The 13,160-nt window shown below is 35.4% G+C and overlaps 1 protein-coding gene across 5 annotated transcripts in view; it reads right to left on the minus strand.

The window, feature by feature from the left end:
- The window catches only part of GNE (glucosamine (UDP-N-acetyl)-2-epimerase/N-acetylmannosamine kinase), a 69,294-nt gene that overhangs the window by 28,475 nt on the left and 27,659 nt on the right, over positions 1–13,160 (minus strand). For 4 of the 5 annotated variants that reach the window (XM_087957417.1, XM_087957416.1, XM_087957418.1 and 1 more), the window contains exon 2: positions 7,124–7,332. The exons of the other annotated variant lie outside the window; for it this stretch is intronic. In XM_087957417.1, the coding sequence (XP_087813543.1) occupies positions 7,124–7,332 (209 nt within the window). The remainder of the gene's footprint in view (positions 1–7,123; positions 7,333–13,160) is intronic. 5 annotated transcript variants of the gene reach the window in all.

Raw genomic sequence — 13,160 nt, forward strand, 5'->3', positions numbered from 1 at the left:
GGCGGTACGACACACAATCTTGAAGCTCCAAGATCGCTGTCGATATCTTTGCTGCTGGACAGTCCTTTTGGACCTAAACTGTCCCGTAGAGACGGTGACAGAGAAGAGCACATCCTGTCGATCCAGGGGACACCGCAAAGTCCCTGGTAGATCCAAGAGAAGCTCTTTTTTCCAGCGGCAAAGAGGCGGCCATTGAAGCTGCTGAAGCTGGTGCAGCTCCGGACGGAAGAGAATAGAAGAGAAAGTGTGTTGGTTTGGTGAGATGATTTTCTTAAACTTTATTATTTGAGACAACACCCTAAGAAAGAAATTGTAAAAATTGAAGACAGAAGAGCCTAAGCGGCGATTTTAAACAGGAAGTCAAAATTAGTGGGTTTTTTATTATTCTATTGCTGGATTGTTTATGTATGCTTTTTAACTTTAAAACTGGACTGGGTTTTTTTCTTTTCCTTTTATCTTTTTTGCTTTTATAATATTTTATGTTAGGGATCCTTTTTTTACTTTTCCGTTAAGTTTCTAATTAATTTTTGCTTTTTAAAATACTTTTAAATCTTTTGTTTTGGATAAAGGTGGGGGGGAGTGAAAGTAGAGGAAAATAAGTAACACTGCCACCCAGAGGCTTGGAAACATTGTTTTCTTTCATTTTCTGAAGACTAGATAATGCTGAGAAAGAATTAAGGGTTTTCTTCAAGGACTTTGAGCCTGTTTGATAAGATAGAGGGAAGAGCATGGAAGAATGTTATTACAGGTGCTCTTCTGGATTACTATCAGTGGCTGGAGTCTGGTATTGAAAGAAAGTTTGGAATTGAAAGAAAGATTATAAGACTCTTGGGAAGAGAGTTATAAAATCTGTTTGGAACCTAACAAAAAAGCCTTGGACATTATACAGAAGCAGTGCGTTCTTCTTTTCTTTTCTTCTGATAGAAAGTTGGCTTTCTTGCTTTGTGTTTAGCCTCTACTTACACACACCCCCCCAAGCTACTTATTTTTGGTGGACTTCTGTAATTTTGGCTTTTTGGAAAGTTTCTTTTTTTATTTTTCCTTTTTCTTTTTATTATTATTATTATTTTCTTTTTAAGGGAATAGATTTTTTCCCTCTCTTTTTCCTTTTTTCATCTCCTTTTTTATATTGGATTTATTTGTGGCTCTTTTTCTTTTCTTTTTATATTTGGGAGATTGTTTATGGTATTGTCTGGCCCATTCCACTCCGATTAATTGGATTAAGGTGTAGAAAAACCTGAAGAATTTTCTTTTTTATTTTGTTTTTCCTTTTTTATCTTTACTTGGAATTACATTTGTTCAATATACAAGTGGATTAAGGCGTAGAAGAACCTGAAGATTTTGTATTGTTTGAAATCTTATAATTATTGTGAAATGAGTAGGAAAAGAACAGTGGCTGGCTCTTCAATATCAAGCTCTTCCGCTTCACCATCTGGAGGACAATCAATAAAGACGATGTTGCAACAAGAAAAAGAACAGGAAAAAGTGATGTTGAAGATGATTATGCAAGGAATTCAAAACATACAAGCAAGAACAGAGAATATTGAAAAGAGAACAGAGAATAGAGAAAAGAACAGAGAATATTGAACAAAGAACAAGGAAAACAGATGAAAAGGTTGAGAACATCCACCAAATGATGATGAAATATAAGGACAGATTCCAAAAAATTGAAGAAGATAAACAAAGAGACAAGAAGATTGCAGATATTGACTGTAGACTAAGCGTGGTTGAACAAGATAAAGAGTGGAATGTTGGGATGGGAGATCGACAGATCAGAATTTTATCTCAGATTTCAAAATATAGAGGGGGGGAAAAAGGGAAAACTTGGCAGAAATAATGACAGAAATTTTGGCTGAGGCATTGGAAATAAATAAAGAGAAGATGATGGATGGAATAGACAAGGTGTTTACAAGATATGCAATAAGAAATAAATTGCCAAGAGAAGTCCATATCAGATTTACGAAGAAAGCTACTAAAACGCAAATACTACAGACGGCAAGAGAGAAAACACTGAAACATAAAGACAAGGAGATTGTGGTCCTGAAACAATTACCCAGAAAAGTGAGAGAGATGAGAAAAGAGTATCAATTTTTGACAAAATACTACTTAAAAAGGCGTGAATTATAGATGGCTGATACCAGAAGGCCTCATGTTTACATGGCAAGATCAAAGACACAGAATTGATTGAATTGAGAAAGCAGAATTATTTTATGCAGGATATTTTAGAAGGAAAAAGGAGGAGACAGAAGGAGAAGTGTCATTAATTGAATTTCAGGAGGAATGTCAAGCAGCAACTGAAAAAGAAGAAGGTGCAGTAGGCGGAAATGTAGAAATTAGAGAACAACGAGAACCGAGATCTTACTAGGGCTGCAAAACCTACTTATAAAGTATAAACATGGAAGAGAAAAAATTGATTACAATCAACATAAATGGTCTCAATTCCGCTATTAAAAGAAGGAAAACATTTCATAAAACTAGAGAAATTAAAATATGACATAATCAGCCTACAAGAAGTACATATTAAAAAGCAACATGAACAAATATTGATACAGCCAAAGTTAGGGAAAATATTTACTACATTGACATGATGTAAGAAAAGAGGAGTGGTTTTATACATCAAAGATACAATTCCAGTGGAACTGATTTATACAGATGATGATGGAAGAATTTTGATGGTGGAAATAATGGACAATAATATGAAAATACTTTTGATAGCAATTTATGCTCCAAATGATAATCAAGAATTTTACATATGAAAATAATTGGACTATGTTAATATTTGCATGATGGGAGATTTCAATGGAATAGTAGATGATAAATTGGACTATAAAACACAGAAAACAATAAAGCAAAGTAGAAAAACTCTTCCAAAATCCTTTTTTAAAATGACAGATGAAATAAATTTAAAAGATGCATGGAGAGAAAGAAATGCTAAAACAAGACAATACACTTTTTATTCAAATAGACACTCATCATGGTCCAGAATAGATATGATATGGATGTCAACGGAATTGATTTCTAATGTACAGGAAAATGATATAGAAACAAGTACTTGGGCAGACCACAATCCAATGACAATCAAATGGAAAGGACAAAGAAGATCTAGATGGACTCTAAACAATACTATATTAAAAGAAAAAGACAGAAAGAATTGGCCTTTTTCTTCAAAGAAAACGAAAAAGAGGATACATCAATGCAGAATCTTTGGGACACAATGAAGGCTTATGCCAGAGGCCTGATAATAGACTACACAAGGAAAAGAAATATTATGAAAAGACAAGCCTCTAAAGCATTGGAGGATGATTACGAGAGACTTGAATAAGTTACAGAAACTGCCACAAAAAAAGGAATTAAATTAAAAATGGACACAATTAAACACAAAATGGGGCTAATGGAAAAGGAGGAACTAGCACAAAAAATTAGAGGTGCTAAACAGAACTATTTTGAAGATGCAAATAAACCAAGTAGATGGTTAGCATACAAATTGAGAAAGGAGAGAGAATCAAGAAAAATAATGCAATCAATAGATGATCAAGGGCAAGTTTGCTATGGAAATAAAGAGAAGAAAAAGATTATACAGGATTATTATGGAAAATTGTATGAACAAGAGAATATAGATGACGAGTTAAACAATACCTGCAGGAAGCGAATTTGCCCCAGATACCTAAAGAGACTAAAATGATGTTAGAAAACAATATAATGATGATGGAATTAACTAAAGCACTTAAAAAACAAAACAATGGAAAGGCACCAGGTCCGGATGGACTTCCAGCGGAATTTTACAAGACATTACATGAATCACTGAATCTTCCATTGTTAGAAGTTATGAATGAAGTCATGTTGAAGAAGAGAATACCAAAATCATGGTCAGAAGCATATATTACGCTTGTCCCAAAGGAGGACGCTGACCCACAGCAAATCAAGAACTATAGACCTATTTCCCTGCTAAATTCAGACTATAAAATCTTCACTTCAATATTGGCAGAAAGACTTAAAAGATATTTGAATAACTTTATTCACCCTGATCAAAATGGGTTTCTACCAAAGAGACAAATTAAAGATAACATGACAATAATTCTGGACACTTTGGAATACTATGAGGCACACCCTGAAAAACAAATGGCTTTGATATTTTTAGATGCACAGAAAGCCTTTGATAATGTGAATTGGCGATTTATGTTATTACAGCTGGAGCAAATGGGCTTTGGTAAGAAATTCATTCAAGCCATAGAAGCTATACATCATAAACCAACAGCAAAGGTAATGAAAGATGGGGAATTGACAGATTTTATTGACATAAGGAAAGGGACAAGAAAAGGTTGCCCACTGTCACCTCTGTTGTTTGTGTTAACTTTAGAAGTGTTAAATAGAAATACCAGAGAAGAAAAAGATATGAAAGAAATGAAAGTTAAAAAGGAAGAATTTAAACTGCAAGCATTTGCAGATGATCTGATTTTTATTTTAGAGGATCCATTAGAAACAGCACTTAAATTGATAGAAAAGATAGAGGAATATGGAAAAGTAGCTGGTTTGAAAATAAATAAAGATAAAATGAAGATTTTGACAAAGAATATGTTAGTAAGACAAAAGGAAGAATTGGCGGATGTTTTGAAGATCCAGATCCCAAATAAGATTAAGTATTTGGGGATATACTTGACAGCAAGATGTAGTATACTTAAAGAGAATAACTACCGTATTTATCGGCGTATAACACGCACAGGCGTATAACACGCATCTTCATTTTAAGAGGGAAATTTCACCCCCACTCCCACCCCACGCGCGCTTCAATCCACAGTGTCCCATTCTGCCTGCCTGCCTGCCTGCCTTAGTTTCTGGTTGTTTGGGAGCAGCTTGGCTGAGAATAATAACTATTCGCCTCTTTTACTCAGCGAAGCTGTTCCGATTCAACCATTAACGAAGGCAGGCAGGCAGGCAGAACGGAGCACTGCGGGCGGGCGGGCGGGCGGGCGGACGAGTGGGGAGAAAGGCGACAGGAAAAGCCCCCGCTTCTTTGAAGCAGTTTCTTCCTGTGCTGGTGGAGGAGCGAGAGAGCGACTGAGAGAGCTGACCCAGAGAGAAGGACAGGCTTGGTTGCTTCCTCCCTCCCCTTCTTTCATTTGTGTCCTTGATCCCGATCCCAGCAGCATTCACCAAAGGCTTCTTAACATTATATCGGCGTATAACACGCATACATCATTTGCCCCCTATTTTCAGGGGGAAAGTGCGTGTTATACGCCCGATAATCTGATATCTTAAACTCAAACAACAGATTTTGGCAAAATGGGAAAATCTTTAATAGGGAGAATATCAACAATTAAAATGAATATATTACCTAGAATTTTATATTTGTTCCCGACAATTACAATTAGATTAGGGAAATATTATTTTGAAGATTTAAATAAAATAGTGTTGAAGTATATTTGGCAAGGAAAGAAAATGAGAATAAAATCAAAACTGTTACAAGATGCTAGAAGAATAAGAGGAGGATTTGGCCTGCCTAATTGGGAGTTATATTATCAGGCAACAAATTTTTAGTGGGTTAAGGAATGGATAACATTAAGAAACACTAGATTATTGGCACTAGAAGGACATGATTTGTTGTTGGGATGGCACACCTTCTTATGCTACAAGGGAACTAAAACACAAGGGTATTTCAGAAGACGCTATATATGAGAGGCTTTGTTATTAAATTGGGAGAAGACTAAAAAGCAATACTATTTAAAAATTCCAGTCTGGTTATCAACTATTGAAGCATTTTCATACCCAATAACATAAAAAGGAACAAACAGATATGGTGAAATATTGAATGAAAAGGGTGAACTTAAATCTACGCAAGAACTAGAAGAACAAGGTATAAGGATGAATTGGTTTTCATATGTGCAAATACACTCTAGATATGACAAAGATTTTAAAACAGAAGGTTTCTGTGATAAATTGACTGATTTAGATAAAATTTTGACAGGTACTGATGAAAAAGTGATCAAAAAATTATACAGACATTTATTAGATTAAGCTAGAAGAAGAACAAGTTAAAGAAACAATGATTGCTTGGGGGGAAATTTTGGGCATAGGATTTATTTAGCGAAATGGCAAAAACTGTGGTCTCAAAATTATAAAATGACAATGTCAACAGCATATAAAGAAAATCTGTATAAGATGTTTTACAGGTGGCACTTACCCCTGACGAGAATAGCAAGAATGTTTAAGAATAAATCCGAAAAATGTTGAAAATATCATCAGATACCTGGTTCATATTACCATATGTGGTGGACATGTGCAGAAGCTAAAAGATATTGGACTAAAATCCACAAGTGGTTGGAAAAAATGACAAAGAAACATATAGACTTTAAACCAGATATATTTTTATTGGGGATTTTACCGGAAATATACAGTAGAGAATTGAAATATTTGATTGTAAATGTATTAACAGCGGCTAGGATTATATTTGCTAAAAATTGGAAAAATGAGAAAATACCAATGCAGGAGGAAGTTATTAAGAAAATAATGGAATGTGCTGAAATGAGTAAATTGACATTTGAAATTAGAGAACAAGAAGATAAACAATTTTATAAGATATGGGATTTATTTTATCAATGGTTAGAAAATAAAATATGGTAATGAAATATGTAGAATTTTATAATGTAAGGAGAATAGAATTTACAGAATATAATATAAAGTGTATTATTATTGGATGGATTTAGGATGATAATATGAATCATTATATTATAAACCAATTTAAAATTTTGAATAACTTGCATAACATGAAGGAATAATAGTTTAGTCAAATAAATGATTAACAATGATACTAATGTATACATATAGATTTGATTGATGAGAATCTATACAAACAATTGTAAGCAAGGATTATGGAGAAGATGCACAAAAAATTTGTAACCAACTGACACACTGTATTACGTAATTGGAAGATGGTTTTATGTTTTATGTTTTGTTGTGTATGTTTGTCCAAAAATAAAAAAACTTTTTTTTAAAAAAAAATCCTGGCCCAGTTGTGGCCATTAAGTGAGGACTACCTTTCATCCTGGAACAAAGAAAACAATCTTAAGAAAACCCATCCCCACCATTCCAGTTAAGCATGTTTGAAGAAATAAAGTATGCTTCTTACCCATAGTCATCAATCAGATGAGAGCCCAGAACCACAATATCCAGTTCAAAGAACTGTGCTTCTGCTTTAAGGCCAAACATGATTGGGGCCAATTTTGAATAATCAGCTCTGTTACACGTAGCAACACAAACCCGAAGTTTCCGGTTGTTTCCATTCTTCTCCATTACTTCCTTTTGTTTTTGCTTAGCAAGGGTCTTGAAATAAAGCTCCTGGAATATAATTGTACAGGGATTAGTACACTAGGAACATGTAGAGTATATTGAATACAGTAATGGATTTATAGCATGAAAAATTTAATTTTTCCTTCTATTTAGGCAAGAAATTAACTGGAAGAATTTGGGCCAGAAATAAATTTTATATCCAATGTAAGTCAAAGAATTGTAATGACACAGGAGTAGAGATTCTTCCCTAATAGATAATCAACTGGGACAGGCACCCTTTGGAACGACTGCAATCGAGAAGACTCTACATTCAGGATAATAGATATTCAAAGAAAAAATCATGACATAATGCATTTAGAGGTAAAACTTAGTTAAATGGAATTTCACTTTTGTTCACAACATACTATTTGTTATATAATTACATATGATTTTTCCCATACATAATTCTTGCACCAGTGATGTAGAAATACTTGCTCCATAATTCTCCACCACACTTTTAAAACTATGAGCCACTTGAATATAATTAGACCAACTGAAGCTAAATTATACAAGATATAGACTTAGAATTACTACTTTCAGTAACACTAATGGATGAATCATAACGAGCTGAGCTCAAATTCACTTTAAAACCTGTAGTCATTGAAATGTTAAAGTATGCTGCCTACAATATTTTTAAAGGTTTCCAAGTATTTCAAGTAATTGGTTCTAAGTACAGTAATGAATAGGGATTTTTCAGTAATCTGTCCATTGAAAGCAGAAGGGAAAAAAAGGAACTATTACTCTCTTATAAAACAATATACAATCAGTTGAAAAAGGAAATTTTGGAAAGAAAGTTAAATTACTCTCTAATTGGTTGACAGGATTATGTCATCAAGTCTTTTTCAGTTACTGCTATGAAAAACTACAGTATATTTTGTAAGGTGTTTTCTACTTTTAAAAAATACATGTTGTTAGAAATGTAATTCACCTAACAGTTGGGTTGGAAATATATAAACCAGGATAGACATTTTAATACTGTCTCTTTAAGGGAATGCTAAAATTGTAATTGGGTGTGGTTCCTCAAAAGGCCATAAGATGGAGCCAAAAACCTGGTTTCCCAGAGTGATGCTAGTTGCTAGATGTTCGCTGCTTTTGGTTCCTGCATTTCCCTATTGACTGTTGCTGATCATCGTTCTTCTTGGATTGATGTGAGTCTATTACTGAACTGTTTTTGATACTGGACTTTGTTATTGGATTATCCCTGGGCTGAATACTGACTGCTTTAACCGCGTATGACTTGGACTGCTTGTTGGACTTTGCTTAACCATTTACTGGAAGTAAAAACCTACATTTTACTATACAGTGTATCTGTGTGCTGGTTGTGTGTTATTCCTCACCACTCTCACTACGTCTCCTTGTGTGCGCTCATTCTCCTAACGGGGAATTACCTCAACACTGGTTATGGGCCCAGGCTCAGATAAATGAGAGTTAGTGTGAATACACAGTACCGTATACAGACAGCTGTTTACTGTTTAATTGTGGGTTACTATCCTGATAAAGATGGCACAAGACCCATCAACAAGTCTATCACTGATAAACCGGTTGGATGGAACACACTGTGTTTCCTGGTCTATGAAGTGCAGTCTACTTCTGCGTAGAGAAGGGTTATGGACTGTAGTTCAGGATCCACTGGATGTAAATGCTTGGGATCCAGATGATGAGGACGATGCCAAGAAGTTAACTGACTTTAAACGGAACAACGAACGAGCTCTTTTACACATAAACTGTTTAGAGCATGTCTTCTAAAAGGTGGAGATATGTTAGCTCATTTGAACTTCATGAAAAGATCTTTTCAAGAGCTACATGAAAAGGAACTGATATTTTCAGAGCTGCATCAAGTTTACATCATTCTTTCCTCATTCGACGAAAGTTATGATGATTACATATCTTCACTGGAAGTCCTGCCCAGAGATAAACTGACATTGACTGACATAACTAGAAGGTTGTTAGAAGAGGCGAGAAGACGGCTGGATAGGGACCAACTGAGGAAGAAACAACCACAAGAAGAGGATTTGTGTTCAACTGCCTATCTGTTAGGAAATGTTTTTCTTGTGGGGCTCGGGGACATATAGCTAGATTCTGTAAGAAGGGAAAATGACAGAATATTGGTCATCACCAGAAGACTAAGAAGAATGCTAATTTAGCTATGTCTAGCAATTCAACTGTAAACCATGATTTGTGGGTAGTTGATAGTGGAGCATCGCAGTGCATTACAAGAAATAGAGAGAGGTTTGTAACAATGTCCACGAGTAAGCAACATGTATCATTGGCAAATGGCTGCACAGGAGGAGGAGGAAGAACAGGTGCAGGAGGAGGTAGAAGAACAGGAGCAGGTGGAACAGGAGAGTCCACCAGTAAGCCCTGAGTTGCCTAGACGTTCAACCCGAGTAACACAACCACCTGATAAGATATCAGGCTAGTGTTGTATGCCAAATGAAATGAAAATAACTAGATAACAATTTTGGAAATCCAAAGATAATTTTTCCTATAATTCATACAACCCCTCCACAAGAGTACTTTAATTGTATAGCTAAATTATTGAGGTTTTATTCAAATAAAGAACATAAACATCAGAAATTTAGTATTTTTCAGGCTAATTCAGATCAGTTGTGTTCATAATTTTGTAACAGATTAATGTGACAATAAGCTACAAGAACTGATTATATGTTGTAATTAGAATGGTGTCTTTCCCCAGAACAGTAATTAAAAGTAAAGAAAAATTCCTTTTTAACATTCAAAAGAACAATTTTCTATTAACACTTAAGGCTGTCAAATTTGCTTCAATCATTTATTCCGCTTTAATACAAAGAAACCTTACTTACCTCTGCTTTATTGTGCAAGTAAAGATTAAATATTAGCATTCAGTGGTATCTGCCTCAGATTTAATCCATCTAAGTATCCAATGAGCAATTATTAACTCACAAATTACTGTTCTAGTATTATCTAGTTTTCTAATTAGATATATGCCAAATAATTAAATTAACCCTTTAAATAATAAAGAATGATAAAAAGTTTGGTCAATTTAAATGCTGAACAAGCAATGGAATGCATCCAGTACCTTAGTAGGAAATTAAATGCTATAAAATAGAAAAACAATGAAAATAAAATATTTATACTTTCTGAACCTGTTTTTCACCCTTCATTTCATTTGGGTTTCTTAAGCGTCAGACATAATGTCTCTGCAGAAGGAAAATAAGGAGCACAGGATAAACACATGCATCACTTAATCTACTCCCGAATGCAACCATCACAGATCATGCTTTTTTTCTGATTCAAATTGTTATTGATTTTTGTTAGATAACTTATCTATCATGTTCGGTTGCAATTTTTTTTTCGTTCGAGTTAGTGGAAAACAACTTTAGAAACTATTTAGAAACTGCAATCGGTGCACATTTTTTGGACTACAATATTTTACACCAGCCTTACATCAATTACACTGACTTCCAACTTGTTTAAAGGCTAATTCATAGGGATGAAGTTTACTGGTATTTTAGGGCCACTAATATTTGAAAGAATAACTCTTCCCTGCCTGCATCTGAAGCGAGGTTTTAAAAGTTTAATTATCATAAAAAAATTAAAAGGTCTTGATGGAAACCTTTGTTTTCCATGGCAGCACCTACATGTTTTCCATGCAGTACTATACACCCTAATCAAACCCCAAAATCTAGCTCATGGCTGCTCAACCTTTTGGCTTGCTTTGGCTGCATTGAATGAAGAGAAATGATCTTGGGCCACATATACAGGTAATCCTCAATTTATGACCACAATTGAGCCCAAAATTTATATTGCTAAGTGAGACATTTGTTATGTGAATTTTGCCCCATGTGTTGTGGTTAGCCAGCAACAGGTATGGACAGCTGAGGAGAGCGAGGACTCAGATGAGGGGCCAGGACCATTAGGGAGTGGATTGCTGCCTTCAGCAATTTTGGGTGCTGGCAGCAGAGATGAGGAGGTTCCCAAGGAGCCTGTGCCAAGTGCGCGTGCGCACAGGGTTGCTCACAGGAAAGAGCAGTTGCAGCAGCACGGGAGTAAGGCTGCAAGTTAATGGCCCCTCCTTCAAGAAGATAAAAGCCAGCTGTGAAGCAAACGTTCTTTGTAGGAAGCAAAGACATTTTGAAACTCAGCCTCATGGACACTGCAGTATCTTAAGTTGGTATTTGAAGACTCTTGTGTTGTGAAATATTTCTTATCTGTTATTCTTGGCAGCCTTGCACAGTTTTGGTGAAGCTTGTGTTTATCAAAGATAAGTAGTTTGCAGCAGCCTTTTAACCGGGGATTCGTAAGAATCATTAAAAGGTTTCTGTTCCCTTTGGTTCGTGTTTGTTTTATAGGAAAAGGGGTTGGATCAGAACACCATTTTATGACCTTTCTTGCCACATTTGTTAAGCGAATCACTCCCATTGTTAATTTAGTAACATGGCTGCAAAGTGAATCTGGGTTCCTCATTGACTTTGCTTGTCAAAAGGTCACAAAAGGGGATCACATGACCCCGGGATACTGCAAAGGTCATAAATGAGACAGTTGCCAAGCCCCTGAATTTTGATCACATGACCACAGGGATGGCGCAACGGTCAAAAACAGCCACAAGTCACTTTTTTTCAGTGCCACTGTAACTTTGAACAGTCTTAAATAAACTGTTGTAAGACAAATATATAATATAGTTAACGTATACGTATATAAATCACATGATAATGTTAAAAGTTTACCATCCTGTGAGGGCCACTTTACTAGTTGTCTAGGGTTGAATGTGGCCAATGGGCTGCTGGGTAGACATACTTGCTCTAAATAGTTCACAATAAAAATTCATAAAACAAACCCAGCAACTTCCTCCCAAAACTCAGAATCAGCCTTATACTGTAATACAACCCTTAAAAAAACTACATGAGCAACAGTAGAATCTAACTTAATCCACCATAACACAAAAAGGCATAATAATGTTGTCCAATAGTGACCAGCAGAACAGTATTTTAACACCGTCCTAAATGGGGTGGTGGTGTCAACTTAACTTTAGTGGTATTTGGAAGAAAAAGAGTTCTACTGAGCTGGGGCAGCCACTAAGGACAACTAATTCACTATTTCCCAAACCTTGGAGACAAGAAACTGAAAGCCTCTCCCACTAGTAGGAGTACGATGGGCAGACTTAAATCAAAACCATTAGACCACATTACAACTTACAGCTCTGTGAATCTACTTAGAAACCTACTGGTAACTGATGATCCACACACACTATTTGGATTACATTGCTCTCAGATGCAAGCAGATGGGTGCTGTACTGTGGACCATTTGCCATTTCCAAGTATTTTTCAAAAGCTGTGGTGGAATTCTTTCAGAAAGGCAGGCAGTGAAAACACTGGATGCCTTTGAATTGAAAGCAAAAATAACTGACTTGTTTTATTCCTCTCGTTTTACTCCACTGTACAATTTATGTTATACAGAAAAGCCCCTGGATTGGGGCTAAAAGGAGAAAATGGAAGCAGTATGCTCCGTCCCAATAACTAGGTAAACCGTCCCACTGGAGAACCATTGTACATTTTTAACATTTTTAAATAGACTTTCCAGTCTACTTAGAAGGTTCATGGGGATATCTGTGATTAAATAATTTGCCCAGTATCCTATATGAGCCCTAGACTCCATCCACCACAAATGGGTGGCTTCAGATTTTAAAACACTTCTAAAAAAATACAATAACCTGGTCAATATCTTCATTTTGACAAATTTACCCTTACCAAGAAAATTTAAGCATTTATGAGCTTCAAGTTAATACTTTTAAAAAATTATTATGTATTATGATAGATTTAGTCAGCCATATACTTTTGTTTTGCTTGTATTTAATGTTT

The sequence above is a fragment of the Notechis scutatus genome, chromosome 2, assembly GCF_049901735.1.
Source record: "Notechis scutatus isolate UNSWTSFEM ecotype Mainland chromosome 2, rNotScu1.2, whole genome shotgun sequence".
Lineage (NCBI taxonomy): Eukaryota > Metazoa > Chordata > Lepidosauria > Squamata > Elapidae > Notechis > Notechis scutatus.